The sequence below is a fragment of the Neoarius graeffei genome, chromosome 25, assembly GCF_027579695.1.
Source record: "Neoarius graeffei isolate fNeoGra1 chromosome 25, fNeoGra1.pri, whole genome shotgun sequence".
Lineage (NCBI taxonomy): Eukaryota > Metazoa > Chordata > Actinopteri > Siluriformes > Ariidae > Neoarius > Neoarius graeffei.
The window spans coordinates 11578969-11598664 of record NC_083593.1 but is presented as its reverse complement, the minus strand read 5'-3'; the positions used below and the strand labels follow the sequence as shown (position 1 = coordinate 11598664).

The 19696-nt window shown below is 39.6% G+C and overlaps 1 protein-coding gene across 2 annotated transcripts in view; it reads right to left on the bottom strand.

Annotated features, from left to right (window-relative positions):
* The window catches only part of LOC132873513 (M-phase phosphoprotein 9), a 41911-nt gene that overhangs the window by 7821 nt on the left and 14394 nt on the right, over positions 1 to 19696 (bottom strand). For both annotated transcript variants that reach the window (XM_060909169.1, XM_060909170.1), the window contains exons 11-19: positions 16934 to 17083; positions 16674 to 16761; positions 13966 to 14181; positions 13597 to 13644; positions 13428 to 13492; positions 12533 to 12634; positions 6913 to 7005; positions 6627 to 6778; positions 3955 to 4122 (exon numbers count right to left, since the gene is read on the bottom strand). In XM_060909169.1, the coding sequence (XP_060765152.1) occupies positions 3955 to 4122; positions 6627 to 6778; positions 6913 to 7005; positions 12533 to 12634; positions 13428 to 13492; positions 13597 to 13644; positions 13966 to 14181; positions 16674 to 16761; positions 16934 to 17083 (1082 nt within the window). The remainder of the gene's footprint in view (positions 1 to 3954; positions 4123 to 6626; positions 6779 to 6912; positions 7006 to 12532; positions 12635 to 13427; positions 13493 to 13596; positions 13645 to 13965; positions 14182 to 16673; positions 16762 to 16933; positions 17084 to 19696) is intronic.

Below are 19696 nucleotides of genomic sequence, written 5' to 3'. Positions count from 1 at the left end.
TTTTATTGTCTCATACATGTCATCTTGTGAGTTACTGTTTTTCATATATTTAATTATTGTCACTTGTTGGATGATTAAAGGAGACCTATTGTACCCATTTTCTGCACGTTGACCCAGTTCCCTTAAGTTTTAATGAAATATCAGAGACATGCTTTGGTCAAAATACTACAAGGATACGCTCACCCTGTCGAAACAGCCCTGTTCAAAATGGCCGATTTAAGGAAATGCCTGTTCCTTTAAATGATAAATGAGCCACTGCTCACCCCACCCACTCTTCTGCAAGCCAATCAGGCATCACTTTCCTGATGAACATTCATTCACAAAGGCAGTTCTCAAACCATGAGTGGAGATGCTCAGATGAGGGGGTGGGCTCATTCTAATGAGCTCCCCTTGTGACATAGAACGAGGAGGCAAATCTGTACGGCTTGTTGAAGCGCATGTTTTCTGAAACAGGCCACCCAAAATAAACCAATCGGGTGTCTTTCAGAGTGTGTGTGGGTTGGTCGGCACTCCAGATACCCAAATGTATAGCACAAGCATACATGTGACTATGTGTGCTGAAGAAATTAATTCCTCATCCTGTGACCGAACCTCAAATTTACAATTTGACTGGGTTTAATTCCTCTGGAAAGTGATGCAGGGTACAAACAATATAGCTGCTGTTTGCTTTAGCACAGGGGTTTTCAAAGTGTGGGAGAGTCAACCCCCCCCCCTCAGAGAGCAAATAAACAACAGTGCCCCCCCCCTTACAATTTTTGTTGTTGCTATACTTAATGTTCCATTCGTATTTTTAAAAAATGGTTGTTGTACACATTTTTATTTTTTTCTTTTATACATTTTAAACATCTGTGCCTTTTGAAAACTTTTTTTTTTTACACATTTAAAACATATGAGCTTTTTTAAAACCTTTTTTTTTCCCCCACACATTTTAAACATCTGTGCTTTTTTTTAAAAACATCTTGTTTTACACATTTTAAACATCTCATAGCATCATTAGCTAGCACCTCTTGGCAGACAACACACTGTGGCAGTGGAGCATCTTCAGATCCAGTCCATGAAAATCCAAACTTTAAATAATCGTGGTCATAATTCCTTCTTTTTTTGCTTGGCCCAGACTCTGTCTCCTCACTCACTGTAGCTTTAGGTACTAAAAATCGATCCATTTTGTCTCTGGCAAAGGCTAGCTGAAGTTCGCTAAATATCCGCAATAATAACTTATTCTGGTTTATTTTTCCTCACGTTGCGCCCCCCCCCGAAGAACTCTGGGGCCCCCTTAGGGGAGGTGCACCCCACACTTTGAAAAGCCCTGCTTTAGCAAATGCTGAGGAGCTAGCATCAGAATCATCTGGACCAGCTGTTAGTAAAATGGATCATTTTAAAAATGTTCCATATAACAATATTGGGATTGAAATACTGGAACTTTTTTCTTTTTCTTGGTGGCAGAAGAAATAACCAATATTAAAAATAGATATTTAAAGCAATGCCCATAGTTTCTTTGCTTTACTCCCCCCCCAATTACTTTGGAAACAAGCAATAGAACACTCAAAATATTTACACTGTCAACATCACCACTGCTATTACAACACCCTCCCTACTGCTTTAAAAAAAAAAAAAAGGGCCCTACATGGCTTTATCAGAGAAGGGTTCAAAATCCCTCCCATGCCAGGAACTGGTCTTCCCGGGCAGTCTCCTGTCCCAGTACTACCTAGCTCCTTGAGGCACTGTTTCTATAGCCCTTGACCTCTCACCTATTATATTGCTGGGTTTCAGTCATGTGACTTTTCTTAGCGGTTTTACCGGAAGTGAAATAGCTGGTGGTCTAAACGGCTGCCGTAGTGCAAACAAACAACTAGCGATAACAGAGTACGCTCGTAATCTAGAAGCCACTGCTCGCTTTAGATATACTCAGAAGATTGCTATGTGCAATGGAATCGACCCCTACAGTCTGGGAAAGAAGGATGTCTCATACAATCTCGAAAACTACCCTTCAGTCGAGTTCCCCGACATCTTGAACTATCTGGTGTTGCAGACGTCCTTCTACACCACAAAACAGATGAAAGCGTGGAAGAGTATGGAGGCTTACAACTTTTTTGTAAAGGGTAAAGGGTTACATTACATGAATGGCAAGGGATTTCATATATGACGTTGCATTTATTGTCCAGTTGTATTTTATCTTTGGGGTGAACTAGCAGCTGTCGGAGGTTTTTGTATGGTTTGACCGGGGTGTTGATGTGGTATTTCTTCATGGATCGTTGGATGCGTTCTGTAACTCCTTTTATGTATGGTAGTGTGACAAAGCCTCGGTTTGTTTTTTCTGTTTTTCCTTGTTTGTTTGTTTTTTTCCTTTGTTTGTGTCTGTAATTTCCCTTTTCGAATTGCCCACGGTGGATATTGGCAGTTTTTTAATGCCTGTTGGATGTGTTGTTCCTCCTCCTGTCTGTCTTTCTCCTCCGTGATGTTCTGTGTTCGGTTGTATAGTGTTCTGATTACTGACATTGTGTGTGCGATGGGATGTTCAGATGTGCAGAGTAGATATTGGTCAGTATTGGTCAAATATGAAATCCCTTGCCGTTCATGTAATAAAGTTTATATTGGCGAAACGGGCAGATGCTTCCATACTCGCAAAAAAGAACACCAAATAGAATGTGAAAAAGAAACAACAAAAAGACTCAAGATCCGAAAAAGAAAGAGCACACCAAGAAAACTTAAAATCAGCCATTTCAGACCACTGTAAACGGCAAAATCATATAATGAATTGGGAAGAGGCCAGAGTCATTCGCGCTGAAGAAAATAGATTCCAGCGTTGGATTTTAGAGGCAGTGGCGATACGAAAGCGTGCGCAGAGAACGATGAACCGGGATGAGGGAGCATACGCGCTGTCACACACCTGGAGCGCCGTCCTGGAGGAGCGACCTGACAGCAGGAGGCGTGAACTACCTGTCAAATTGGGTGGGACGTTCACACCTCCTTAGAGTAACATCAGCTGATAAGGCACGTCACCACTCGATATCTGGTGACTGTTTTGAAGAAGGCGGAAGTTTATCGCCAAAACTGTCAACGTAACATCTTAAAAAATCCTTGTCTTAAGAAACGAATTTAAAGAATAGTTTCAATAGGTAGACATAATGAACTTTCACTACATATTAAAAATTTAGCGCTTCGTGACTTTATTAAAAAAAAAAAAAAAGGGCCGTAAAATAACGACACGTAGCAAGAAAAGTTCTTGGAAAACACTAAGGACATAGTTGAGTGGGAGATACAAACCTTTCACGAAGTGATCACTGCAAACTCGAGCATGCATCGACTCTGTTCCCTTTGAGTTTAGTGAGAGGTTCAAAAGCCACCTTTCTCGGCATCTTTGTGAAATCCTGTGTTTGTTCACCCCTTTTTTTCTCTCTCATTAGTTCACGGGGAACCCTGAAGAAACTTATCAGTTTGACGGTTTGATCGATTCAAACAACGCAAGCGTAAGGCACTTTTCATACAAGCAATGCACCTTCAAGGTACAAATGCTTTGTCAGCTGAGCTTTGGTAGACCACCAGCTAAAGTTTTGAATAACTAATGAGGTGGATGTGACGTCAAGTGAAACCCAGCAATAGCTAGGGTTTTACAGTAGGGGGCTGGTTCTCTGGTAACCGCAAGAGTTTGACTCCTGACTCGCATCTGTATTGCCGTGTGCCTTGCCAGCTGCCAGTAGGTACCATTTTTATGATGGTCTTTGGTAAGATCCGACCTGGTTGACAGGTGGACACGCTAACCATTAGGCCAGCTTGCGGTTAGAGAGAAGGCATAGGGCATGTATAATTTTCAATTTCCATTTTTCTTTAACTGAATTAAAAAATGTAAACTATTCTTTTTTGCCTTCAGTCTAGTTTCAGTTTACTAATGACCATTAATTACCCAATGTTATGTTCTGGTTATAGATATTCAGCAATGTGGCATAGCTTGCTTACTTGGTGTGGATGGAGGACCTGCTCTCTGTGCTCTTGGGGGAAGAGATGAAGAGCGATGGCCCTCTGGAGAAAGACTTCTCTGAGCTCGAAGTACAGTTTCACTTCTTTCGAGTAAAGGCTCTCTTACGCTGTCCACAAAAGCTACTGTGGGTTTCTTGTTTCCTAACCCTGTAACACACAAGAATGCAATAAATGTATTGAGCTTCCCCATCAAAAGCTCTTATACTGTCTGCAAAGGCTATTGTGGGTCTCCTTCCTGATCTTGCAATACACAAACTGCAACAAAATGATTGCATCAACAGTTCATACAGTACAGTGTGAACATTTGCAGCCTCCTTGATTTTTAAATGAAGAGGGGGTGTAATTCTATTTTTTAAAATCACTCCAAAATTTTTAAAAAGTCCAAAATCAACAGAAAAAAAAAAAAGTTGTTGGAAAAGGTGGCTTGTTATGACCCCCTTTGGTTTCCAGAATTTTACTTGAAGAAAATGTATGACATAAAGGAACTGTAGAGGATACAAATGCTCCACAGATGAGGATATAAAAGAAACTGGAGGTGGTTATAAAGGCAGGAATGCCAAACCGTTTATTTCATTTTTACAACAAAAGCTTCATGTATGCAATACGGCTATTTTTGCTCCTTACGCTGAAGGGACATCGGTAAAACTAATACACTAAAACCTCTTGCTGCTATTAATTACTTTTCATTTTGCCCTTCAGATATACACTCGACTATTGATACCGTTGAGAGCATGTGTGAAGGGATCATCACCAGATCAACTATAATCACCTTGTTGAAGTAATACAACACTAGGGTCAGAAAACGAGCTGGCAAGATCATCATAGACTGCTTTTAGTGTGGACGGTCACACGTTACCTTGAGCAGAAGAATCAGAGTACTCAAATGTGTGTGGGGGGGTGGGTGGGAAGAGTCAAACAGCTTTTTCCCCAGTGGTCCTCATTAACAACACACACTTGGCACTTTAGCCTGAAGCACAACACATTCTGTATTTGTACAAAGAGTGCACAGAATTATGATATAATTGCACAATGCTCATATCACACTGTGGGGTAGGCAAACACAATGTAGTCGCTCAGGGTAAGTAGTATTAGCCATCATAAATTCTTCAAAAAAAAAAAAAAAAGATTAAATAAATAAATAAATAAATTGAATATCTACAGCCAACTGGTTAGATAGTTAAATGCTAAGAAATGAACAAGTTTGCAATCATTATACTCAACTAACCAAGTTTCTCAACATAAAATCATACTATTCTTATCTGACGAGAATCTTTATTTTCCTTTTGATATGTGTCACTGTCAACACAATCATTTAGTACCTCGAATTTAAACACCGCTGCATTCCAAATTAATTATTTTGTTTTGCAGAAAGTCAATAAGTAGTGGGGCTCTCCCCTTTTCTGAACAAGGGATGTGTCGATCCCTGACTAGGCGTGTAACAATCTATCATACAACGACAAATCACAATACAAATTTATGATGATTCAAATTTAATGAATTTTTTTTTTTATTGTGATTAATCATCAGGTTGCGTAATCTCTTAGCTTTCCCAAGCAGCAACTGTGTTTAGACAGCAGAGGGTGGCATACAATAGCAGGAATGCATGTGACTTCACTGTAGGTGGAAGTAACAAAGCTTTACTGCCACAAAAACACACAAACAGATTTTAAAAATGTGAAAGAGTAGTTGTGTGACTGACTGTCCAAACAGATTTAACAAGAAATCAGAGCTCTCTTTTTACAGACTGCTGAAAGCTAAAGGGGGGAAAAAAATAAGGGAGGTAGTATGACTGTTCATAAACACTTAAGAGGGGAAAAAAAAAAAAAGGGCAGCACGGTGGTGTAGTGGTTAGCACTGTCACCTCACAGCAAGAAGGTTCTGGGTTTGAGTCCAGTGGCCGACGGGGGCCTTTCTGTGTGGAGTTTGCATGTTCTTCCCGTGTCTGTGTGGGTTTCCCCCCCACAGTCCAAAGACATGCAGTTCGGTTAACTTGGGTTGACGTGCCCTTGAGCAAGGTACCTAACCACCAACTACTCCCCGGGCACTATAGCATAGCTGCCCGTTGGTCTGGGTATGTGTGCGCACTCATTGTGTGCTCACTGCTTCAGATGGGTTAAATGCAGAGAGGTATTTCACTGTGCTTAAGTATACGTGTAATAAATAAAGCTGCTGCTGCTGTTCTTCAAAAAGGCCCATTTGTTTACATTTTTTTTCATTTTTAATAAAAGGAATACTTTAGTTAATATAATAGCTAATTATATTTCACTCCAACCTTTACAAATGAGGGTAAGTAATTATTGCTTATTAAGAAAATGAAACAAAATTTGTTTAATTTAACAAAAGGAATATTTAAGCTGATAAAGAATAAGAAAAAAAATATATAGCTTTTTTTTTTTTTTTTTTAATGGTAATAAAATTTTCTATTACATTTTTTTCAACAACAAAAAAAATCGTTGGAAGTTTGAATCGTGAACCCAATAGTGCGTTATGTTATTGTTCTCTATTCACTGCATCTTTGTAAACAGTTCAGAATTGTCTGTTTATGTGCACTTTAGGAGTTAAAAGCAAGTACAATTGAGCCTTAACAGTTTGGGAGACCTGTTCACCTGACTAGAGACAGCCGAAACAATTATGAAGCATGTGTGCCTTACTGGGAGAGTCGCAGTGGATTTTAGTCACAGCCCGTGCCTCTGTGGCTTTGGGGTCCTCCATCTGAATCAGAGCCTTCATCACAGGGCTCAGTGGCATGTCCCTCCTTGTCTGTTCCTCATCTGTCTGCTCCATCTCCGGAGATGAAGGGCGGCTAGGAGGGGAAGTGGCAGGTCATGTCAGTGGAGTATTGTCACAGAATGAGCACTGAAAATAATTCTACTGAGTGAAACTTGTAACTAGTGTAGATCTAATGAAGCAATGATATAGCAGCGAGTAAAGCCGTACCCCCTTCCTATTCCTCCAGAATTCCTTGCGCCGCATTCCACGTCTCGCTGCCTTTTGCTTGGTGAAAGTAGAAGATCAGGATGGTGGAATAAACTGAAGAGAAATTCAAAAATGTTATGAGTAAATGTATACAATGGTTTGTGAATGCTTTAGAATTTTCTATATTTCTGCATAAATATTACCAAAAACATCAGATTTAAGTCTTAAATGTAAAGAGAACCCAATTAAATGAGACAAAAATATTATAGCCATTAAATTATTTGAAAATATTATATTAACTCCACCTTTAAATGAACTGCTAATACCTTTTGTCACTCAGACTGTAATATTGGCTCATTTTCCTCAGTAAACAAATAAGTATAATCTTATGCCTCATTTGTTTAATAGGGTGCTCTTTGTCCATTTTTAAGACTAGTGTGAAACACCGATGTTTTAAGTCATGTTTATGCAGAAATACAGAAACTGTGAAAGAGATCACAAACTTTCAAGCACCACTAGAAGAACGTACCTTCATTCTCATTTGCATTTCACCAGGAAAAGGAGGCTAAGAACATGCAGGCTAATTTTAATCAATCAGTTATGCTTTTAATACACTGCAAATGTCTACCAATTACACACTCATCAGCCACTTTAATAGGAATTCTTGACGAAGATTCCTGTTCTTGGATGGCAGGCGTGGAACCCAATGTGGTCTTCTGCTGTTGCATGACGAGACACTTTTCTGCTCACCACGGTTGTGAAGAGTGATTATAGGAGTTACTATGGACCCTTTTCACGTGACGTCACGACAAACGCGGCCGCCATTTTGGACGTGTACTACCAGTAGTTTACCACAGCCAACATTGAGGAACGGCAGCAAAGAAAGTTTTTACTTTCAGCAAGACTTCCATCATACCACTATATTGTTGTGCACCTGGATGTAGTAACCATCAACAAACAAGGCAAGGTTTATCATTTTATCGGATCCCGACGGAGAAGATGGATAGCGGCCATTAACAGATTGGCAGCCCTCGGCATACCAACGCTTGTGTAGTGACCACTTTGTTGGAGGTAAGACGAATAAAATTAGCCAGAAAAGGCATTACATTGCTGTTAACATTCTGTGGCGGCGAGTGTGTAACCAAATAGGCTAAAATAACCCATTGTAACCTCTTTGTTCTTCTGTAGTAGCTATTGTTGACTAGCTAATGTCAACAAGTAGCTGGTATGTTACTGTAGCAATGTTTACGTTCAGTCATTTGGATGACTGTTAAAACCTTTCAGTCTCAAGTTTTTCCTTTACTGTATTTACTAGTTTACTGTAATTATGATCCGGCAACTATTTACACTGGATCCAGTATAAATAGCTGCCGGAGCCGACGTCCGAGGTTCCGGAGCGCGCTCCGGCTTGCTCTCCCTCAAATTAAGCAGCGTGCGCCGGCTTGCTCCCGGAGTGCTCCGGCCGAGGTTCCCCTCAAATTAAGCAGCGCGCGCCGGCTTGCTCCCGGAGTGCTCGGGCCGAGGTTCCCCTCAAATTAAGCAGCGCGCGCCGGCTTGCTCCCGGAGTGCTCCGGCCGAGGTTCCGGAGCACACTCCGGCCGAGGTTGCCCTCAAATTAAGCGGCTTGCTCCGGAGCAAGCCGGAGCGCGCTCCGTAACCTCGGTCGGAGCACTCCTGGAGCAAGCGGGAGCGCGCTCCGGAACCTCGGCCGAAGCACTCCTGGAGCAAGCCGGAGCGCGCTCCGGAACCTCGGACGTTGGCGTGTATGTGTATGGCGATGGGTTTTTAATGACATAGGTATACAGATCATGTGGGCCGAAGTCAGGTAAAGACGAGGGCTTCGTGTACTTCCGTATGTCAGTGAACAATCCTGGTGGAAGCAGGTAAACGTCGTTCTCTAAGCCTGCTAACCTCAATTTTTGCAAATACCTCTCCCTCTGCTCGCCCTGTAAATGCCCTACGTCGCTGGATAGTGAAGGTGTTTTCTGCATCTCGCTCCTTTTTCTTTTATGTTTTTCGTTTGTCGCCTTCCTCGCATTCAAACTGATTCGAGCCGAAGTCCACTACATGTCCAAAATGGCGGTCGCGTTTACGAAGGTCACGTGACTGAAAAGGGTCTATATCCTCTCTGGCAGCTCGAACCAATCTGGCCATTTTCCTCTGACCTCTCTTAACAAGGCGCTTGTTTCCACCCACAGAACTGTTGCTCACTCAATGTTTTTCGCACCATTCTGTATAAACTCTAGAGACTGTTGTGTGTGAAAATCCCAGGAGATCAGCAGTTTCTGAAATACTCAAACCAGTCCATCTGGCTCAAACCAACACCTATGCCACAGTGAAAGTCACACTTTGAGATCATAATTTTTCCCATTCTGATGTTTGACGTGAACATTACCTGAAGCTCTTGATTTGTATCTGCATTATTTTATGCATTGTGCTGCTGTCAAGAGATTGGCTGATTAGAGAACTGCATAAAACAGACAGCAGGTGTATGGGTGTTCCTAATAAAGTGGCCAATGAGTATAATTAACAGTTATTCCACAAAATAGAGTCGTGCATGAACCGACAGCTGACGAGGCGTGTAGCATCGAGCTGACTATAAGCCATGTACGACAGGTTTGAGTGGAATAACTTTTCTTCTATCCACATTCACTGGATTTTGAGAAACCGAGCATTTTTATTTTTTGCAAATCTGAGAGATTAAAAAAAAAAGACAAAAAAAAAAACCCTTCATACAAAATGTCCAACAAAATCATTTCCACTTAGGATGTAAACAAACCAGCGAAATGACCGTAGCAATTTGTGAAAAGTGCTATAATAACTCTTGGGGGGGGGGGGGGGGGGGGATTGTATACATACGTTCTTACCATCAAATACATTTATTCCATATTTTGTTGCTTTTTAAGCTGATCCAGCCAACAGGCCAATGAGCTGTGTCATCATGTGCTGTCTGTCGTCCGTCCGTCATCCACATTTCACGAAAATTGCTTCTCCTCCCTCAATTCACCACCGATTTTTATTCTTTTTGGCAGGAAGGTAGATCTGCCTGTGGTGCATATGGCTTCTACTCAAATTTGCATAATTGTAATTAATAATGAAGATATGGAGTAATTAAACTCTAATGAGCAGTTTCCACACAAATTGCTTCTTCTCCCTCAATTCTTCACCGATTTTGATTCTTTCTGGCATGAAGGTAGGGGTACCTAGGGTGCATATAACTTCTACCCAGATTTGCTGAAATACAATTATTAATGAAGTTATAGACTAATTAAACCTTAATGAGCAGCTCAAAAAAAAAAAAGCTTCTTCTTGGGCAATTCCTCATCGTTTTGGATTCTTTCTGGCAAATAAGTCAGTATTCCTATGGTGGATATAGCTTCTATATGGTGTAACATACAGTGGTGCTTGAAAAAGTTTGCAAACGCTTTAGAATTTTCTATATTTCTGCATAAATATGACCTAAAACATCAGATTTTCACACAAGTCCTAAAAGTAGATAAAGAGAACCCAGTTAAACAAATGAGACAAAAATATTATACTTGATCATTTATTGATTGAGGAAAATGATCCAATATTACATATCTGTGAGTGGCAAAAGTATGTGAACCTTTGCTTTCAGTATCTGGTGTGACCCCCTTGTGCAGCAACAACTACAACTAAACGTTTCCGGTCACTGTTGATCAGTCCTGCACACCGGCTTGGAGGAATTTTAGCCCATTCCTCAGTACAGAACAGCTTCAACTCTGGGATGCTGGTGGGTTTCCTCACATGAACTGCTCGCTTCAGGTCCTTCCACAACATTTTGATTGGATTAAGGTCAGGACTTTGACTTGGCCATTCCAAAACATTAACTTTATTCTTCTTTAACCATTCTTTGGTAGAACGATCTGTGTGCTTAGGGTCATTGTCTTGCTGCATGACCCACCTTCTCTTCAGATTTAGTTCATGGACAGATGTCCTGACATTTTCCTTTAGAATTCGCTGGTATAATTCAGAATTCATTGTTCCGCCAACGATGGCAAGCCGTCCTGGTCCAGATGCAGCAAAACAGGCCCAAACCATGATACTACCACCACCATGTTTCACAGATGGGATAAGGTTCTTATGCTGGAATGCAGTGTTGTCCTTTCTCCAAACATAACGCTTCTCATTTAAACCAAAAAGTCCTATTCTGGTCTCATCCGTCCACAAAACATTTTTCCAATAGCCTTCTGGCTTGTCCACATGATCTTTAGCAAACCGCAAATAAGCAGCAATATTCTTTTTGGAGAGCAGTGGCTTTCTCCTTGCAACCCTGCCATGTACACCATTGTTGTTCAGTGTTCTCCTGATGGTGGACTCATGAACATTAGCCAATGTGAGAGAGGCCTTCAGTCGCTTAGAAGTTATCCTGGGGTCCTTTGTGACCTCGCTGAATATTACACGCCTTGCTCTTGGAGTGATCTTTGTTGGTCTACCACTCCTGGAGAGGGTAACAATGGTCTTGAATTTCCTCCATTTGTACACAATCTGTCTGACTGTGGATTGGTGGAGTCCAAACTCTTTAGAGATGGTTTTGTAACCTTTTCCAGCCTGATGAGCAACAACAATGCTTTTGCTGAGGTCCTCAGAAATCTCCTTTGTTCGTGCCATGACACACTTCCACAAACATGTGTTGTGAAGATCAGACTTTGATAGATCCCTGTTCTTTAAATGAAACAGGGTGCCCACTCACACCTGATTGTCATCCCATTGATTGAAAACACCTGACTCTAATTTCACCTTCAAATTAACTGCTAATCCTAGAGGTTTACATACTTTTGCCACTCACATATGTAATATTGGATCATTTTCCTCAATAAATAAATGACCAAGTATAATATTTTTGTCTCATTTGTTTAACTGGGTTCTCTTTATCTACTTTTAGGACTTGTGTGAAAATCTGATGTTGTTTTAGGTCATATTTATGCAGAAATATAGAAAATTCTAAAGGGTTCACAAACTTTCAAGCACCACTGTAGCTTGCAACATTTACTGCACAAGGTGGCCCACTTTAGATCGTTCCTTCCGGACAAGACGGGGCTTGCATAAGCTACGTCATCATTGATTGTCTCGTTTGTATTTTCTGAGGTTTTGTTTTCAAGTAGTTTTTATTTTGTCTTCAGTTGGTTTAGCAACACGGTCCGCAATTCTGTTTTTCTCTACTCATGGTATACGAACTGATAGCCTAGCAGTAGAGTAGCCAATCAGAGTGCGCGATTGCTCATATCCTGTGAATGTGGATAAAAGAATTATCACTATTCATAAAATTACCTGAAGTGTTGTATTTTATCTGGATTGTACAGCCATAATTACTAATGACACCACTAGCAGTTCGTACAGGGATTACTCCGAGTACAGCAGCTATGAAAAGGTTACTTTGATATACACTAAGGTCAAGTGTCTGAATACTCATGTACATTTTTAATTATATAATTTAAAAAATTTACAAAGCTTGGAACCTGTTTTTGCCTTTAATTTGCAAGAAGCAATAATTAAAAGACAAAATTAATTAACTTTAAAGCTGAATACTTCATGACTGCACTGTATAGTTTGTTTTGAGAAAGAACTATAATCCATGCTGGTATTACTGTATTTAACAGACATGGGATAAAGCTCTTACCCAACTCCTGAAGGCTGCAAGTGGCTGTGGAAAGCCTGACGAGTTTTAGCCATGTTCTCATGTTCCAGCTGCTTCACTTGTGCTTCCAGCTTGGAAATGACCCTAGACAAAAACATATTTAACATTTACAAACGAGTCCACTTTATTCCTTTTTTCAAGCCTGTTCTTCCACAATATGTTAGATTTCATATAGGATGGAGTATGATCGTAGGCATGTAACAATATATCGTGCAACGATAAGTCATGATACAAATTGACAATTTGAATCAATGAAATAAAAAATAATTATCAGACTGAGTCATCCCTTAGTTTCATGTTGTAATGGCATTGTCAGTAGAGGCTGTATTAACATTGTCAGAATACATGTGACTTCACCCTAAGCGGAAGTAACACAGGGCTAAGGTCACAAAACACACAGATCTAAAATGGGAAAGAGCTGTTCTGCAACTGACTGTACAAACAGATTTAAGAAGAAATATGAGCTCTTTTTACAGACTACCAAAAGCTAAAGAAAAGACAAGAAAATTAAGGTAACATTCATAAAAAAGTTTATTCAGAAAAGGTTTATTTGTTATTTACTTTATTTTTAATAAAAGGAATATTTTCGTTATTAGCCTAATATATTTTATTTCCAGCCCTTACAAAATGTGGGTAAAAATAACTGTTTATTAAGAAAATGAAACTAATTAGGGTTTTTTTTATTTAAACAAAAGGGATTATTTAAGTTGCATAAAGGTTGCAGGTTTTTTGGTCAAATTTTTCATTTAATTTTTTTTTTCAAAAATAGTCAGAAAATCGAATCATGAGTCCAATATCGAGAATCGAATTGAGAATTAGCAGAATCGTTACATGACGAACAGTTTTAACAAAAAAATAAATAAAGGTTTACACCTACCTCTTCAGTTCTGCTATTTGTTCGTTAGCATCAAAGAGTTTATTTTCAGTCGACACCAAATTGTCCTGGGATTCAATAAATTAAAACAAACAAACAAACAAACAGATTCATTATCTCAGAACAAGTCCATTTGTATTTTTGTTGTTTAATGAATATTTAAATAGATTACCTTTACTCCCTCATGATCTTTTCTTAAGGAGTCATACTCTTGAAGCAGCTGAAAAGAAGGGGGGGGGGGGGAACCACACACTGATTAATATAAGCTAGATCTATCTACATCTAACATATATTTATAGTAATGCTTTATTAGAAAATATATGCTGTGTACTGGCACAAGATTAAACCTGACACTGTCTCTCAATTTGCGTACTTCTATAAGTGTGCACAGTGTACTACATGGAAATGCACCATGTACTTCACTTACGTAGTATGTCCATTTCGACTGGGTAGATTGAGGTGGTTGCGAATCATTTGAATTTTTATTGCTTGTGTGCAAATTCAGATACACCATTAATGTTGAGACAAAGAAGCAGCTCACATCCTGCAGCATCTTGTGCTCTTTCTTCATGCGTGCCTCCTTTTCGTCCACCTCTTTGCAGGCGTTCTGTACAGCCTCCTCCAGGTGGCGCAGGCGACTCCTCAGCTTGTTCACGGTGTTGTCTTTTTCCTTGCTGCTCTGCTTGCTCTCCTCCAGACGCTGATGCAGAGCCTTCACCGTGGAACTGGCTGCATCGTAGCGCTCGGGCCACGCCGCCTGAGTGGGGGGGATTTAAATTGCACATTTTATACACACCGATACCACTAAAAGTTTTACACTTTAAAATAGTTTTTGTGTGCATTTTAGCACTATGGCCTGGGAGTGCATGCCATTTTGTCCTACTACATAGGCATATATGGGTACAGGTAAAGTAGGAAATGCACCATATCTTCAAAATGTTAAAATACAAAAAGACATGTATGAGGCCAAACTGTGTCCTCATTCCCAGGACAGAAAGCAGTTAAGAAGACTTTTACAAAAGTCTTCATAGAATAAACCTGAAATGTGGCCTTTAGCATTTGGGTAATGTGGCATTTAGGAACAGAGCATCGTGGTATTTACAATTAGGTCAATACAGTATTTGGGATTCAGGCAATGCGGCATTTGCAATTTTAAAAAAATCATTAAAAAAAAAAAGTCCTTCGAAATTAAGGCAATGTGGTCGATGGAATTCGGAAAATGAAAAATTTACAATTAAGGACATTGGGTACAGTGGGATCACCAGTTCTGCTGACTCGGTAACCACGGTTTCAGTTATCCGCGGTTTATCCCGGGTTGAAAATATTAAGCAGAAAGATCAGAATCCCGTTCATCTGAGAGAAAAAGACCACACTGTTGTCAAATCTTTTGGAGACAGGATGCAAATGCAAAACTCCTTTATAATAAACATGAACAATCAAATGATGTGAACATAAGAAACGTGAATAGAAAACAAGAACAATAAACGTGCGCATGGACTAAAATGTTTGTTAAGACACAAACCAGAACTTAAATAGCGTGAGTAAACAATACTCTACAAGGTGCACATAATCACCGACGTGTGACTGGCCGAAGTGACTGATGGGAACAGAAGTCCGGAATTCTGGTGACACTTGTGGCTCTGACGTGACAATTCACATAACTTCTATTACAGTATATCGTTATAATTGGTTTACTGTATTATTAGTTACTGTTGTTGAGGTCGTGTGTGTAATTTATTAAAAATAAATTACTTTAAAAAAAAACACCACAACTTTTATTATAGGTATGTATGCGCACAAAAAAGCCAAGCTTGTATATGGTTCGCCATTATCTGCGGTTTTGGCTACCCACAATCGAGCCTGAAATGTATCCCCTGCAAATACGGCGTTCCTATCTGTACTTTGGATTAGGGTAATGGGGTATTTTGGATTAGGAGAATGCTCCATTAGGGATTAGGTAATGGAGGTATTCAGGATTAGGACAATGCTGCATTAGGGATTAGGTAACTGAGGTATTCAGGATTAGGACCATGCTGCATTAGGGATTAGGTATAAACTGAGGTATTCAGGATTCGGACAATGCCGTATTAGGGATGAGGAAATTGAATTAAGAATTAGAACAATGCTGCATTCAGGCAGTGAGGGATTAAGGATTAGGAGAACGCTGTATTAAGGATTAGGAAATTGAGGTATCCAGTATTAAGGCAATGCTGTATGTTTGATTACACAAATTTTATTAAGAAGGTTCCTAATTTCCAATATTCACACAAATATCCAATCATTCTTTGGGTGAAAAGCAAGGTCACACTGCTTTCTGGACACGTCCACCAGATTACTATATCAGGTGTCTCTAAATAATTTCATGTACCTAACCCATCAGCTCAAATCTATACATTATGGAGGAGAGATGCGACTCTTACAAGGCTTGCAATACGTCTGACTTGTGACTCGACTTGGACTTGAGCATGAACGGCATTTGGACTCGCAAACTGGAGTCCAGGACTGATTTTTCCCTTTATTTTTTTGTACTATGCCATGATAATCTGACATAAGATATTTATATCTACATTAATTTTTGTACCAATTTCGTGCAAGTGTGTCACACCTGCGCGCCTTGGCACGTGCATCAGATAGACTCTCGGGTGCGCTCTGGACAGCGCGCCAAGCAGCCTCTCGTGTGCCGTAAACAACTCGCACCTGCACAGGATTAAGGCGCAATCAGCACACCTATATAAAAACTGTGAAAACACACTTATTTTGCAAAGCATTGAGTTGTGTTGCTGATATGTTACCGAGCCTTATTTCCTTGTTTGGTTTCCTGATCCCCGATTTCCTATTTCTCGTATTTGATTCTGCCAAGTCTACAATAGCCTGTTTGTGCTGCGCTCGACCTATTGCCCGTTTCACCTGCCGTTCTGGATTGTTTACCGGTCTTCACTTGTATTAATAAAAATACCTTCTGCACTTACATCCATCTCCCAACCACCTCTGACAGAATACTTCACACTCCCTGATAAAGAGAAGCACATTCACCTGTTCATACGTCATGTTCAGGAACAAACTAATGTTAATGGTGTCAAAACAGCCACCGTCAAAGGGTGCGGTTGGAGTCTTGTTCTCAGACTCAATTCAGATCAATAGTGGACTTGACTCAAAATTCTTTTAAATGACTCAGACTTGACCACTGGGGACTCGAGACTGGACTCAGACTCGAGGTTTAGGTGACCGGACTACAACAGTGACTCTTACCAGCTGTCTCTCTAGGTGGTGGTTCTTGTTCTCCAGTTCTCGGATGCGCATACTCGCCTCTGTAAGAGCCCGTTCCAAGTGTTCACACCTGTTCATAGCCAGCAAAGACAGAACTATCGTGACTGATACAGGGCCACTCACTGCAATTACCCCCAAAAAAACAACCCCTTGGGTATGTGTTTAGATTCGGCATATAAAAATGTGTCAGAAATGGAAAAAAAAAGCAAAAAACAAAAATGCAGTCAAGCCTGGTCTCTAACCTTTGTAGCAGTATCTGGTTGCTTTTCTCCATATCCAGGGGTAAATTTACCAAATTTAGCTTTTCCTTCAGGGCACTGATCTCCGACTCATAGTATGCTCGGAGGTCTGCTATGTGCCGTGCATGCTTCTCCCTCAGGTTCTGCCTCAACCTGAAACAAAGCCAAGCAGGTTAGTGGAGAAGGTAACAATCTGATATGACTCTGATATGAAAAAGTTTTAGCTCTGTTTACTGATTGCAGATTAGAAACAAATAAATAAAAAAAAGAGGAAGATTTGGAGGGAAAAAAAAAAAAAAAAAAAAAAAACTTATCCAAGGCATGGAATATCAGAAATTTGGTAGAATTGTAATCCAAATTTAATGAAGTCTTTTGACCGCCAATTAAACTGTAAGGCAATAATCACTCTTTCATGCTTAAAACAAAAAAAAAACACTAGATAGAAATCTCAAATTCAACTCTCCAAACTACAAATTTTATGTCAACTGCAAAAGATGAAGCACTTTGGATTCCCAAGGTAAAGAAAATGCTAAATTTATTTTTTTAAAAACAATGAAAAAACGCACTTGTTACACAGACCCCTCCAAAAGTATTGGAACAGCAAGGCTAATTTGCTTGTTTTTGCTATACCCTGAAGACATTTGAGTCTGAAATCAAAAGATGACTGAGACAATAGATCAGAATTTCAGTTTTCATTTCCTGATATTTCTAATCTCTGTGTGTTAAACAACTTTGAACATTGCACCCTTTGGTTTGAACCCATCCATTTTACAAGTGATCAAAGATATTGGAACATGTGTGGCCTGTGTTCCTTGCTGCCCAGGTGTGCCCTGTTAGAGTGACTGTTTAAACAATTAATAGCTCTGAATAGCTATTCTTGGTTTGAACCTTGGGTTTCACCTGTGAAGATTGCATTTGTTAGTAAAAAGGATAAACCAACACGAAAACGAGACAGCTGTCTACAGGAGAAAAGCAAGCCACTCTGAAACTGAAAAAAAGAGAGATTTTCCCCTCTATTAAAGCTAAGCACTGGACACAGCCAAGACAACAATTTGAAATATCCTGAAAAAGAAAGAATTCACAGCTCTCAAAAATGTTATCAAATCAGTTGATGACAAACACTGAGAGCTGTGATGAAAAACCCAAAACCAACAGTCTGACCTCAATCTCCACAAGGCAGGGATGAAGGTATCAAAATTCACCATTCAAAGAAAGACTTTGAAAAACAGAAAATACACAGGCCACCCCACGAAATGTAAACCTCAGCTCATCGGCAGTAAAAATCAGACAGCCAGACTGACTTCACAAAGAAAGAAAGAAAGAAAGAAAGAAAGAAAGAAAGAAAGAAAGAAAGAAAGAAAGAAAGAAAGAGAGAGAGAGAGAGAGAGAGAGAGAGAGAGATGAGCCCCAAAAGTTCTGGAACCAAGATGTGGAATATCTTTACTGAAGTGATGGAAAGAAAAGAAGGACCTGTTCATGGTTAAAAAAAATAGAAGCTCATTGGAGGCAATGTCATGATTTGGGCTTGCATAGCTGCTTCTGGAATTGGCTCACTCAACTTTATTGATGAAGCAACTCATAATGGCAGAAGCAGAAAGAATTCAGAAATCTAATCTAACAATTTACAGAGAAAATTTATCCACTGTAATTGAGAGACACTTCAATAAAATTCTGTATTGTAGCTTGCCAAAGTAATCCCGAGCCCATGTGGTTATATCAGCGATAGATGAATGACTCTTCTTGATGCAGTGCCGTCTGAGGGATCAGAGATCACGGGTGTTCAGCTTAGGCTTGAGCCCTTGCCCTTTATGCACCAAAATTCCTCCAGATTCCTTGAATCGTTTAATGATCTGTACCATAGAGGGTGAAATATCTAATTCCCTTCATATCTTTCTTTGAGGAACACTGTTTTTAAACATTTCAATAATTTTCTCAAGCATTTGTTGACAAACTGGAGATCCTCAGCCCATCTTTGCTCCTCAAATGCTAGGCCTTTCCTGGATATTGATTTTGTACCAAACCATGATTACAAATCACATCATTATTTCATTATACGACATGAAATATCTTGGGTTCATTCTGTCTGCAATGAAATTCAAGTCAAAGTAAATTTAGAAACTACCACATACCTTTTTTTATTTGCATTTTCCGCACTGTCCCAACTTTTTCCGATTTGGGGTTGTAAGCAAGTAGGCAACAAAAGTTGCATAATGTTTTTTGCGTACTTTTTTCTTAGACTCTGGCAGTGTGGAACCAGCAGTTGGTTTTCTGAGCATTCAAAAGACTGCCATCAATAACGGTCAATTTTTGAATACTGGGGTTAGTTGGGTATTGTGTGGACAGTGTGCAGTCACCTTAAAAAGTGACATGAATTCTGTTAAGAATTTTAATTCTGAAAAGAATACCACAAAACTGTGTGTTCGTGTTAAATATCTTCAGTATTATTCTAAAACTGTAGAAAACATGAAAATGAAAAGCTTTATGAGTAGGTGTTGTACTTAATTATTGTGGATTTTACAATAATTACTGTAACTTTATTTTATTGACAAAAAAAAAAAAAACCTGCCCTTTGGTGTTTCTGAACGAAAACACACACACACACACACACACACACACACACACAGAGAGAGAATGGTCCCTGACAAAACGAGCAAAATAAGTTTCAAGCAAAATAAAATTTGTAGTAACAATTTTAAAGAAAGTTAAACCCTATTCTTCATGCATATTCTAACAGCAATTGAAAAACCTCTTTTTTTAACACCAGAT